Source organism: Strix aluco, chromosome 1 (genome assembly GCF_031877795.1).
Source record: "Strix aluco isolate bStrAlu1 chromosome 1, bStrAlu1.hap1, whole genome shotgun sequence".
NCBI classification, from domain to species: Eukaryota; Metazoa; Chordata; class Aves; order Strigiformes; family Strigidae; genus Strix; species Strix aluco.
In genome coordinates this window covers 73524752-73538578 of record NC_133931.1, presented here as the reverse complement: position 1 = coordinate 73538578, position 13827 = coordinate 73524752, and the positions used below count along the sequence as shown (strand labels likewise).

The following is a 13827-nucleotide window of genomic DNA, read 5'->3' as shown; positions in this document are numbered from 1 at the left end:
GGAATATTCCTTGTTTGAAGAGTATTCAGAATTCTTTTGAACATTCTTGTTTTCTCAAGCACTTCTTATGTCTCCCCTGACTTTATCCTATTGAATGTGGCTTTATGATGACAAAGGTGCCATAAGCATTAGCTGTCTTGGCCATGTTCTAGTCAACTTCTTTCTCCACCTGAGCTTTTGGAGTTGACTTTTTTGGTTATTGCATGACAGCTTTTTTTTTAGGGAGAAATATCTAAAATTCATACAAAACTATGATTATTCAAGGACGAATGATGACATTTGTATATATGGACCATTGCAGTGTGGCAAGCTGAGAGTCTTTCATGCTACAGTACCATGTTAGTTTCAGGAACTCCTGAAGGATTCCTAAGCTTCCATCTCAGTCATATTAAAATCTTGGCTTGACTTTAAAATGCTCTTGTTCTATACCTACACACTGACAGCTGTGGTCAGAAACACACTGCTGGGATTCAGAGTGTCTGCCAATTTCTTGCCAGCTCTCTCTAATTTTGATTCTGTCGTAAGCAGTGTCCAGGGTACAGGCATAAGTAAGGTACTTTTAGAGAGACAAGGCAGAGTGCAGAGCTGCTCGCATATCTAATATTAGACTTTTAGATGCTCTCCTTGTGGAAGAGGGAGAAAGGTAAGCTTCTGATCGGGAGTGTTTTAAAATGTCTTACAGGGATTTGACTGAACATGGATTATATAGTAAACATACTATGTCTACATTTCCTTTATATAAAAATATTGTATATACATGTCTGGTAATTTAACTAACTACATATTTAAAATCAATTGTGAAAGTGCAGAAGCTTAGCTCCAATGAAATCAGTGGCAAAAAAATCATTTACAGTTTGTATGCTTAAATTGTATGAAATTAAATGGAATAGTGAATAGTGTGGTACTGAAGATGCATTACTGAAAGCTAGTTTAAAAACGTGTGTGTTGTTGTAAAGATAAGCACAGGCATTGTTAGAAATCATTATTCTTTGTGTGGGTGTCTCAGAAAATAGGATAGGCACACAACACGAAACAATCTTAGGAAAACATTGTGAACTTCATTATTTTGTCTTATGCTTTCACAGGATAAATCTATTTACCTGCTCCCTAAAGGACTAAAATGTTTGGATTGTATTCCAGTGTGATACTTTTCTTCCTTCAAAAATTCACGTAGTTCTTGAAGAAAGTTTTATCATATATATCATGTGATCCAAAGACCATGACAAGATCAGAAGGCTCTTTTGCAATGTTGCAATGAAAAATAGTTAACAGAGAGAAAAAACAAGTATGAGTTGGTCATTGTAGTTCAGCCACCCAATACAAGATTTAGTACAGAGGGAATTTGGGAAGTATGCAGAACTAACATGCATGCCCATTTTCATCACTCTTGCATGGCCATTTCAGTTTTCAGAAAATTGTGAGCTGCTTGATGTGAATATGTGTGGATGCTCTTCAGTTTCTTTGCAGCATGCAGAGAATATTTGCATGTGAAAATCCACTGTTATAGCTAAAAACCCTAAAGGTGAATTAATTCATTTCACTCTCAGTGGTAAAGCAGGGAAGAAGAAACCAAGTGAACTATCAACAGTGCTTGCTGTGTGCAACCGATAAAAAAGCTCATCATATGCCATATGCCAACCAATTGGAAGCTAAATTTGTGCCATGTGCCAAGCAGTTGGAAACTTTGTTCAGTTTTGATGTGGCTGTTCTGAAGTAAATGTGCATGGAAGAACATATGGTTTTTGTCAGCCAAACGTGTGACAGTGCCATTTCCAGACTGTGCCATTCAACTGTGTTAATAAAACTAATATTTGTATTTTTTTGTTGAAGTGTTCCTCATCAGGTGAAAAAAGAATTCTTCCAGAACCCAAAGAAAATTCAACCAAAAGCCACAATCTTCCTTCTTTTTGCTTTTTAAAAGATCTCTTCCTTCCTGACTCTGTCTAGGCACTGAGCTGTCAATGTCATGCTCAGGTGGGATACCCACTTTCTGCTGGTTCGTTCAAATCCTTAATGCGAGTCCAACACTGCAGCTGTGAAAGCATGTATAAAAACAGTGGGCTGACTGCAGACAGCAAGCGATGGGGCTTGCCACACCACTCTCACGTGCAATGCCGTCGTCGCACAACATTCATCAGTCTGTTGCTCCTAATGTTCAGCATGCCATGGACTTGCTTTTTATTTTCTTTCCATAAGGCACTTGTACAACTTTCACGTCACTCTCATTTAGAGGAGTGAGCCTGAGACAACTCCATTGTTAAGTGAATCTCTTTCTCCCATTGTTCTCTCCACCAGTGAGTGCCAGTGAACCCGAACCAGAGACAGAGACAGAACCAGAACCAGAGCAGCAGTCTGAGGCTGAGGCCGAGCAGGGAACGGAGACACCCAAGGAAATAGAGGCTACAGAGGTGGGACCAGAGAGTGAGGTCGAGCAAGGACCAGAGAGAGAGCCAGAAGAAAGTGCAATACTCAGTGAAAAAGAGAGACAGAATGAGGAAGTGAATGAAAAAGACAACTGCTCTGCATCCAGCATATCCTCAGCAAGCAGCACTTTAGAGAGGGAAGAGAGAGAGGACAAGTTAACCAGTGACAATGAAACTGGTAAAGTGAAGCTTTTTTCAATAATGAAGCATTTCTGGTGGGGAAAAAAAATGTTAAATTAGCAGCTCTGTTGTTGTGTTAATTAGCCAACAAACCCTCTGCACCTAAGACTTTTTCGCCATGGACAAGTCTGGTCTACTCTCTGCTTGGAAATCCACAGACTTTGATGGGATTTCTATGTCTGAGGGACAGTAAGGCCTTGATGAAATGAGGTTTCATTTGATTCACATTTTCTTCCCCTAAGTGTAATATATTAACTATTGAATCATCATGTTGTAGCAACTTGCATCTCTATCTCCCAGAGAATTTATTTAGGTTTTCTACACATAAAGCAATGAGACAAGGGGCCATGCTGACATGATTTGTCATGAGATTCCAAATACATTTTTTCTTATCCTTTTAGTAGTGGAAGAAGAAGAGCAATGAGGGCTGGGATGTTTGTTCCTTCCCTCCAGTTCTCCTGTCTTGGTTAAGCTTCAGAAAGCAGAGAGATACATAGGAGCTGGAGAAGATAGGTGTAGGCTGTGGCCATCTTTAGCTCATATGGAGAAGGCACATGAAACAGACCTTCTCTGGAAAAGACCAGTTCTGTAGTGACCAGTGGTTCTGGTCAGATATGACACCAGGCACCTCTAAAGGCCCAGCCTGAAAAACACCTTAAGAACCAGTTTTCTGCCTGGAGAGATAATGACAACCAGAGCTTGTCATGCAGCCTGGGCAGGGAGGGAGTAAAAGGCAGATTTTGACCCTTGTTGATTAATTACTCTTTTCCTCTTTTTATAGTAAGTTAAAAGAATGAAATGTAATTAGGGCATTTGGTTCCCAAGTTTTCTTAGGGCTGAACAGTGGAGTGCATTGTCATAAGTTTACTAAGAAAGCAAGAATTGCTTCACAGTGTGAAATAGTCTTGCTCTTTCCTGAAAAAAGAGGCCTTAACTTCGAATCACAAGGATTACCTCACAGAGATAAACTCTTATATTGCACTGTTCATGTTTAAACCCTATAACGTTTTTTTTTTCTGGGAAGCATTAATTTTATTCTAAATATAAGAGCTATCTCCTTTTCAGACAGCGCCAAGATTGAGTTACTTCAAATGCTATTGTACTCTTAAAGAATGTAGATGGATATATATGTAAGAAAAGGAGCAGAGGTATGATAGATGAAGGATGTCATTACACTGTGACATAGTCCAAGTGCAAGTAAGGGAGAACAAGTTGCAGGTTTTTTCCTCTTATCATGTCTGTTACCAGCCTGTTACCACTCTAATTCGGTACTTATGTACTTTTTGCTAAAAGCTAAAGTACCCTGTTACTGAAAAATCAACATCTTAAAACTGACCTACATTACCAGTAGACCAAAGATTTATTATGTTGTAATATGTAGGAGGTCTCATGTAGTGAATTGTTTTCTCTCGAGTAGGTGAGGAGATTTGGAAAGCAAATGAGAGCACTTTCTCCAGAAGTTCTCACATTCCCAACAAGCAGTTTGCCAGTTATGAGGTGGCCCATTGATTCTTCCCAGATGCATTAAGGACAAAGGAATAAAGCTTTTGGTCCTGGCTCCTCCTTTATTAGCCATCCTGCTGAATTTGGCTTCCAACAACTCTTGTTTCTCTGATGGTGTTTCAAAGCTTTACCTATGGAGAGGAGGGCAGAAGAGGCCACCAAGGTAGCAAGAGTCTTCACAGCAATAATCTTTGATCAGCTAGGGCAGATGGAGGCAGAATTGCAGAGCCCAAATTAGAGGCTGTGTCTGGGGGAATTCTGATGAGCAGTTTTGCAAAGGGATTAAATCCTGGAGGATCCCCGCCGGTGAAACTGAGAGCATGTAGGTCATGGGGGATTTGTAGGAGGGATCTTGGGAGTAATCTTGAACATCTTTAAAAGAAAGGCTGGGAGTAGGGGGAAATCCTCTGTTGGGGGCTCGGCTAGGTAAATGTATGGTGTGGGAATGGAGTTGTCTAGTCACATTGTCCAGTGAAACTACCTCCAAGACAAATCTAAGAGACAACCTCAGGTGACAAATCTTGGTGAGAAAGCAATCCCATGGATAAAGTCTGAGGAAGAATAAACAGGTAATGGAAGCAGTCAAGCCTCCTGCAGGAAAGTAGAAGGAAACAGTTTTGGATCTTGTATCCATTGCTGAGAAAAAGTCTTTCTTTTGTCTGGGGTTAAACCTCTGGACCCATTTTAAAATGTGGTTTAGAGGTTGATCTGAATAGAGGTGAGAGTCATTGCTGTCCATATGCTTTGTGCTGAGAGACACATCCTAGATTTTAACATGGTGTTATTTTAAAGGAGCAGAGGGGAGTTGTGGGACCCTGGATGGTGGATCTCACCGAGGGGACATCTTCTCAGAGCACAGGGCTAGATATCATGGTAACAAAGCAACTTCATTGATGAAGGAAGCCATAAAAGATGTTTAAAACATTAAAAGTATTGAAAAAGTTGGGAGCATACAGGGAGAAACAAAGATAAAATGGAAGTTTAAGAGAAAGGGCAACTGACAGGTATAACAGAAGATCTTTAATCACAAGGGGCCAAAGGGAAGGCAGGCGAGCAATCAAAGTAAAATGTTTTTAAGAAATAGAGTTTATAAAAAACATATTAATAAAATATGTAAAGACTATGGAGAACAGAATTACTGGAAGTACAGTAAGTGTGAAGAATTATCTTTGTCCATGTTTAATCACTTCATCTGAAACCCACTGGAAAAAGAAGCACCATAATTTTTAGACACATTATCCACATTGGTTAACAGTATTACATTCAGGGAACTGTAGTCAAAGAGACGCTTACATCATTTATTTTTACAATTTGACCACTATAGTTTGTTATTTATGGTGCTGTCTCAAACATGGTATTTTGCAGATTATTGTTGAGAAAAGCAGTAGTCAGAAAGATGAAGCTTCATTACAGTGACATGTTAAATGATTGTAATGTGGGAAGAAGGCCATTAAGTTTTCTATGCTGTCATACATTACAGGGAAGGTAACAGTGTTTGATGATCAGCATTTTAAAAAATCTTATATAAATGTGCTCATATTCCTAGAAATAACTTTAAAAATCTTGCTTATGCTTATACTCTCTGAGTTGCCCTGAGAGCTCTGGGATTCAAAGAACCTGTGTTGTGAGGATGGCCCAGGTACCCAGCCAGGAGGTCTGAGGAACAGCCAGATGTGGAAGGTGTCCTTCCCTAGCCAGCAGGGAGGGAGGAGCAGGAGTAAGCAGTTACATGTTGACCTTGACATCAGACAGGAAACACCTCTGTTTTTCTGTGGTGGTTCCAGTTTGTGGCCAGGTGAAAAGTATGATGGTAACCTATTCTGTGCCATTGTCATGATATTTAAGCCCCATTCCAGATTACTAGACATTCTGAGCATTTATGCACTGTATAAAATGATCTGGGGTAGTAAGTACAAAGTGAAACCTGAGATTTCAGGAGAAACCTGAACCTTGAAATCCCATTCCTTTTTTGAGAATTACTCCCAGCCCATCAATATTGGGCCATATATCAGCACTGTCACTTATTTCAAAATTTTCAAAGCTACTGCTTGCCCAGTTTCAGACTAATTGTGCATGTGTCCCCCAATTTTTTTCTGGTGTGTTGAAGAATGTTCTTGGTGCTCTGGCTCCCTCCCCTTGACCCTTCCCATCTGTGTGTGTGTGATTGCAGGTCCATGGTCGCAGACCATTCAGGATGCTGGTGTGAATGAGCAGTGCAGCAACATCCTCAACAACAAGCGGTTTATGCTGGACATGTTGTATGCGCATAACAAAAAGCCCGAGGATGAAGAGGAGAAGGAGCTGGAGGCGAAGGAGGAAAAGAAGGAGACGGAGGAAAGCGAGGAGTCACTCACTAGCCTAGCCAGTAGGATCTCCATCCTTCAGGCCACGAAGCAGGCCAAAGATGAAAGTGTCAAAAAGATGGAGATTGGAAACCTGGACAACCAAGGCAGCGTGAAAGCCTTTGCGGAAAAATTCAACAGTGGTGAGCTGGCCAAGGGGACAGCCGTGCCTGAAGATGAAATCAGTGAACAGGTCCCCGAGAAAACACCAGCACAGCCAAAGAAGGAATCTGACTACATCTGGGATCAGCTCATGGCTAATCCTAGAGAACTTAAAATCAAAGACATGGATTTTACAGACTTGGGGGAGGAGGATGATGTAGATGTGTTGGACATGGATATGGGTCCTGGGGACTCCCTTGTTCCCCCTCCTCCACCTCCACCTTCTTTTCTGGGTTTGCCTCCTCCACCACCTCCCCCACTGTTTGGATGTCCGCCTCCACCTCCACCCTCTGCTAATTTATTGGCTCCTCCGCTGTTCAGCACTCCTCAGGGTTTAGGGTCACCCCAGGTTCCTAGGGGTCAGCCAGCATTTATAAAGAAGAAGAAAACCATCCGTCTGTTTTGGAACGAGGTACGGCCATTTGAGTGGCAGTGTAAAAACAACAAACGCTGCAGAGAATTCCTGTGGTCGAAACTGGAACCCATTAAGGTGGACACTTCCAAACTGGAGCATCTCTTTGAGTCTAAATCCAAGGAACTGCCTGTCACAAAGGTACAGCTCGTATTCAGCTTGCTATTATTTTGCTATTGTATTGGTATTCATTCTGACTTAGATCTGGATGATTTATGTTGTTTATATGAAAACAGTGGAAATTACTGAATGTGTTTCTAGCTTGGCCTATGACGGAAGATATTCCATGGCCTGAAACTAGGAGATGAGCTTAGGGTGGTGTATGTGCCAAGCTGCCCTCCTGTCTCAGGCCTACTGCTTTTGGGATATCACTTCAGGTGGGGAATACCAACAAAGTTTACATTAGCTAGTTCATAGCTGAGTGCCAAACCTAGGTATTGAAATATGAAATATTTTCTGTTGCATTCGTATAAAGGTCACAGCGTGATGATTCATATCTGTGTATTTGACAGTTCTTCACTTGGTAATATTTTCCTAATCACTGGATCTGCTGCAAAGAGCCTACACGTGTGCTTTGTTCTGAAGGATCGATTTATCAGCTGGACCAAGCTAAACTCTGCAGGGGTGTCAGGTTTTTGTTTTATACCGGTGAACAGGCCTATTTTAAATCCTTAATTTGTACAATGCGGCTATCCAAATTTTAGGATAGAAGCTGGCACAGGAAATAACCTCTGTAGCTAGGATTCCCTTTTCCTTAGTATTGTTATAAATAAATTCACAAAGGCTGGTGACATGGCTGTTTAACATTAGACTCCAGAACAAAAGGAATTCTTTTATAGTTACATTTAGTAGGAATTTGAAGTAGCATTAAAAAAGTTATTAGCTTGAACATTTGGTTTTCATGGCTATATAAACTCTTTTTTTCTAAGCAGAATAATTGGTATCAGGGAAACAATGGTTTTTTTCCAGTTAAAATCCTAGTAAAAGGTGTCCATCTCTCTTACTTGAAATAAATAAATCGCTTGTATGTTTTCTCTGTATGCCTATATGTTTATAGTGACATAAAAAATAGTACCTTGAATATTTTACTTCTCTTTGGCTGGCAAAAGTTGTTCTATATATTAAGTATCATATATATTGTTGTTTGCTCTTAATCTGGGGAGACTGGATGTCTCACAGTAAAACTTCTCCAAGTCACTTGTCTGGGTTATTAACTCAAAATTTTCAAATAATCAATCCTGATCTTCTTGGCCAAGTGGAAACATTGCAGTTTGAACAGTCAAGCCTCTCATTAAGTACCTAGCAAACAACAGGTACATAAATAGATGGCTCACTTAGATCCTGTCATTGCTGTTCTTAGCTGAATTTTTTGTAACACAGATGCATGTATATCTGAAATGTATGGCATAGCAGCTATAAAACACATTCAGCTGATCGTTCATTTGGTCGATGCTGAGATTAATCTCTCCCTAATTCCTTTTCTGCTGAGGAAGGAATGCTGGTGACATCATGGTGTGTTACTCTTCATCTCTCTCCCTGTAAATACAAATCTGCCACAGGTGGTCCTTAGATGGAAGGAATGAGAGCATTTTCTTAGATCCATAAAACATTTAATTCCTCGAATTGAATGTGAAATGATGACATATTTGCCATTTCCAAACTTCAGCTTTGTGCTAAATGCCAGTATTGTAATGGATCACTCTGGCTGATTCTTAAACCTTTTATTCTCACCCGAAATTTTGATAAAATGTTAAATTGTTGAAATTTTGACTTGTTTACTTTTCCAGCCATTCACCATGCACGTTCCCAAACTGCCTTTGGCTATTTTCCCTCCCTCACACTTGCTTCCCAAACCTGCCTGATGCTTTGGCACAGCTTTTGGCTTCTGGCTGGAAGATGAGTGAGCAGATTTCTTTGAAATTAGTGCAAGTCTGAGGAATGATTTAGGTGACTGCTTTCCTCTTGGAGACTAATAACTGCTCTCTGCATGAGACGTTATACTTTTGGCTCTCTTTCCACCCTGTCCCATAACACAGACACAGACGTCTCATTGTCTTTGTAGAGAAGACAATGGTGACCGAGGAGTACCGTAGTGGAAGTCTACACAGACTTCTGATACTCCTGCCTGGTTTTGGTGAATACTAGCAAATCTTCCAGGGTAGGAGACAGTCCTTGGATCAAGTGAGAGTGGGAATAATTAAGCAGACCACTGAATCTGTAAAAGACTTGAGGTTTGGTACAAAGATTGCACTCAAATTAGGATAGCTCTTGCTTTTTCCAGACTGCTTGGTTTATTTCCAGGGAGTACATTCCCCGTTGTGTCTAGTTTCTCCTGTCCAATGGCTGCGATCCAAAACAGGTTTATTCTATAATATTGTAAAGTCTGACTCACAGCTCAGTTGGTTCAGCTGAAAAAAAGAACACAGAGCAACAAATCAAAAGTCAAATCTCCAGATTTCATAGCAACAGATGGAAGCAGGTGCATGGAAAAGGAACAGTCCAGAAGGATGAGAGGAAAAGTGAAGTCAGGGTGTGTAGGGGGGGCTTGGCTCTATCTTGTGCATATGCTCTTTCATACAGCTGTAACCAATTTTACTCCAGTTTCTAATCCTTCACTGTGATTTCCACAACACACAGCTATAAACAGCTACTTCCTGGCTCATGAGAAGTTTTTCATTAAACACAATAGACTGTAATAAAATAAAGTGGATTTTAAATTGTAGGATATAATATGAGAGGTTGGGGGGGGGGGGAAATTTGTGATTTTAGGAAAACTTATGCCACACTGGACACCTTGCACATTGATTATAGTTGGTGGAGCACCTTTAGTTGCAGAATGTTTATTTTCTAGAATAGAGGACCATGGCATTTTATTTGCGAATAGGAAGTGAGTGATCAGGTATCCCTTCCAAGCCAGTCTAGAATTTCTTTCCTTATCACTCCACCAAACAAAGCAGGTATTTTGGCAAAGTACTTCAAAGTGTTTACTTTTCTGTGAAGAGAAATGAAAACATGGAGACACTACTGAATCAAACATTGCTGTTCAGCCCTTCTGCCATCCACTTGGTTCTGCAAGTCATTTGAAAGTGTTATTTTGCTGATTCATCTATAACCTGTGGATATAGTGATCCATCATGTGCCCACAGACATAAAAACTAGTAGGGGGGGGAAAATTAAGGAGCATGTTTTCATGTACATGTGTATATACATTGCCTAGACACATATTCCTTTTGAAAACGTTTGTTGCAATTTGAATAAATGCCAAGAAAAGTCATAAATATGAAGCAGAATTTCTGGAAAAGATTATATATATGTATCCTGGACAAAGTCAGTGGCAGCTGAGCAATTCCATTTTAAATCGCCAGTGCTAAATCTTTGTTAATTGAGATAGAAATTTAAATTGCCATCGCACTATTAAGGGGGTACCCTTTTTTTCTCTATACTACTGATGCAAATTGTTCTGCAAGTTTAAATGCAAGAGACATTTCTGACTTGATGCTTGTATATAATTACTTATTTATATGAGCACTGGAAAAGTGATTGAAATTTTTCTGCTTCCTGGATTAATTAAAGCAAAGGGGTGTGTTTTAGACTCTGTGCTCATCAGACCGCAAAGGACCTTCTGTGGGATGGTAACAGTTTTTGAATAACCTATCTGGACTACCCAGCCTTCGATAGAGACAACAGAATCTGGCTGGTTAGGTCTTGTAAAGATCTAAATTGACTGTAATTGTTAATACATTGCAGGAACGTTTGTTTCCAACAAATTATACCACCTAATGTATTTGTAATTTTTAATTTGTTTTGTATTTACATCTATTAATGTAATATTCAGAAGTTCAGGGCTTATGTTACATACTGACACATTAAAATATAAAATCAAGTGCACTAATGCACTGTTCCCTCAAGCATTTGAAGTCATTCTCTGTTAATGAACTTATAAAGCATAGTCTCAAGTCACCTAATACTGTAGTAGAAATTAATAGATGTAGCTTATTTTAACAGTCAGACACTTACACATGTGCAATTTCATTGCAGACAAAAAGCAATTATTTTCCTAGCAGTAGGGTAATAAAGTTCACAGTAGTAAAATCTTTCTCTTTTCTTCATCCTTTTATTTATTTGGAAAGGATTTCTTTGTAACTCAGCTGTCGTCCCCAGAATGGATTTAAAATCTCTTCTGCCCCTGTTTTTGGAAAGAGTTACTTACCTCAAAATTTTATACCCCATATGCAGTTATAGCTCTGGAAAATACCTTCGTGAATACATCCCCTATACAGCTCATCTGTCTTTCATAACTCACTGCTAAAGAGCGAGCACACTGTTGCAATCGCAATCATCCCAGCGGTTAGCATCATATGTCCCCCAAATGAATATGTCTCTCTTGTCAAACTTAGGAGCCTAAAAACAGAGCTGCAGATCTGAGGCTTACTTACCCATACCGCATGTGGGAAGCCTAAATTTAACTCCTTTCCCCCAGCCTTTTTCCTTCTGCATAAATTCTTTGGAGCTGTGTAATTCTGTGCTGCGAAGGACAAGGTAGAAAGTGGTGGTTTGAAAAAGGCATAGTGCAGTACAGACTCAAGAGGAAGCAGTCTCTGGTGAACCCCACTTGTTTTTATGTGGTCTTGGCCACTAACTGTGGTCCTGAAAATGTGATTAATGGCCCTGGAATTAAAAATTACTGTTTTAAAGGAGAAGCTGCATCTTAGATCCTTCAGATAGCTCCCCAAGAAAAAGAGGACTTTCTTACTCAAAGAAGGGAAAGTTCAAGAAGCCTCCAGGGATGCTTTCGAGGCATTAAGAAGAGAGCAGTTCTGACAGAACAGACATATAAAACTTGAAAACAAATGTTATATTTGCTCTCCTAAAATTTATCCTGTTTACTGCAAAAGTGTTGTTTCTTTTTGAGTTTAAATAAAACCAACCCTATTACTTTCACAGATCATACACATGTGGTAGTCCCCAATTCCTGTAAACTGCACTTGCCTTCAGTCTCATCTGCACACAGAAGTCACATGATACCACATTAATTATGTTGGTATGATGAAGGGGCTGTGGTGCCACACACATGCCAGGCAGACTGCTGGGACCGGTGGGCATACCTCTTCCTGTGCAGGCAAGGAACGGAGCTATGCCAGAAAAAGTCATCTTTGTAATGATACAACTTCATTCCCACTATGGGTTGACTCACAGCTGGAGGTACTTTGTTAAAATCATATTTACTAATTTAGACAGTTCTTCCAACACAGAAACAGCATATAGACCTGGCAGTAGGGTATTTGCTGTGGTGCAGACCCAAAGAAAATGGAGAACAAAGCTTCATGATTAAAAAGCAATCTTCAGCACAGATTGAGACTCAGGCAGTAAGAGTCTCCCTCCTGGGCTTCCCCCAAATCCACAAGAGATTCAAAAGACACTACTGCTGTAGACAACATGGATGAGTCCCTGTTCTGAACAGTTGCAGCCTGGAAAGAGGGATTGCTTAGTCTCTGTCTTTGCCCCTTTGAGGTGCATCTGTGCTAAGTCTGCTGCTGCTGGAGCCACTACCACAGTCCAGGTAACAGGCTCTACAGGGAGGTCACAGTCCCATCTCTGCAACCTGCGCTGTGGTGAAACACAGGTTTACATACAGCAAAATCATCTCTGCACTTGATTGCATCAATATGCTGGTCTTCTCCCTACATTGCTGTGCTTGACAGCATCCCTCAGCCCACCTCTGATAGGGCGAAGGAAAGGGAAACAGAGAAAATGTGTTTCCAGAGTTCATGTGTATGGAGAGGGAAGAAAAACCCCTGTGTATGAGGAGCAGAGTCTGCTCCTCTTGCAACCGCCTGGTATATGACATATGTAGTTACCCAAGAGACACCTTCTAGCATGGAATAATGAGAGAAAGAGCAGCATGCTGAGGCCCAAAAGCAAAGACCACATTCAACACTGCATTATGCCATATAAATGGCTTGTGAGTCACCTTGCCTAGTTGGTGCATATTTTGCCACTATGAGGATGGGGAGAGAGAGGAAGAAATTTCTTGTGTTTTCTCTAGAATTAAATTTAAAGTGTATGTTGCTAGTTCTTTGTGCTTTCATTATTATTTATACTTTAGTTTATACTGAAGGCAAGATCCAAAGATTATGTCTAGTTTCAAATAAAACTTTGAAAAAAGCAGAAGGGTTGAAATTGTTCTGCACCTGTGAAAGGCTTGATGGGCATATTATGAGCAGTAATGTAGAATACCCTTCCTCTGGCAGCCAGAGGTCAGAAAACCAAGTTAGTTTTCTCCAGAAAGGGCTCTACAGCTTGTTTGCCAGTGTCCAAGGTAGATTTATAAGACAGGAGAGTGCCGGCAGGGAGGTGGGACGCACCCTGCCTGTTTCCCAGCCAGCCATGCAAGCAAGAGAGGGTTGGTGGCCACTCCAGGTTGACGCATCCAAGGGGGAATTGAGCCCCAGAGCCCATCAGCTGCCTGGCTGCTGCCCTGCCAGCCCCGTGCCAGCCAGTCCTGCCGCATAGCAGACATCTTACCTGACAGAGACAACTTCAGGATTTTTTTCAGACTGACTTCTGCCCCAAAATGCAGCAATCCCAGCCCTTTCAGGGACTCCTGTGTCTCAGTCTAGCTCAGCTTTGCACGGCATCTGAGACTGTGTTCAGCTCTCTGGTTAAATCCTGGCAGCTCACACTGATACCAGCAAGGATGTGGTAGAAGAATTCAGCTTTTTTGGATGACTATAAATGAATTAGATTTATATTCAATGTCAGCACCCTTGAGTAGGGGAAGTCATTAGTGAAAGGAGTGGCTTTT

General features: G+C 40.7%; 1 protein-coding gene across 10 annotated transcripts in view; it reads left to right on the top strand.

Moving 5' to 3' along the window:
* The window catches only part of FHOD3 (formin homology 2 domain containing 3), a 414767-nt gene that overhangs the window by 341568 nt on the left and 59372 nt on the right, over window positions 1-13827 (top strand). For all 10 annotated transcript variants that reach the window (XM_074825180.1, XM_074825169.1, XM_074825159.1 and 7 more), the window contains 2 exons: window positions 2296-2601; window positions 6277-7163. In XM_074825180.1, the coding sequence (XP_074681281.1) occupies window positions 2296-2601; window positions 6277-7163 (1193 nt within the window). The remainder of the gene's footprint in view (window positions 1-2295; window positions 2602-6276; window positions 7164-13827) is intronic.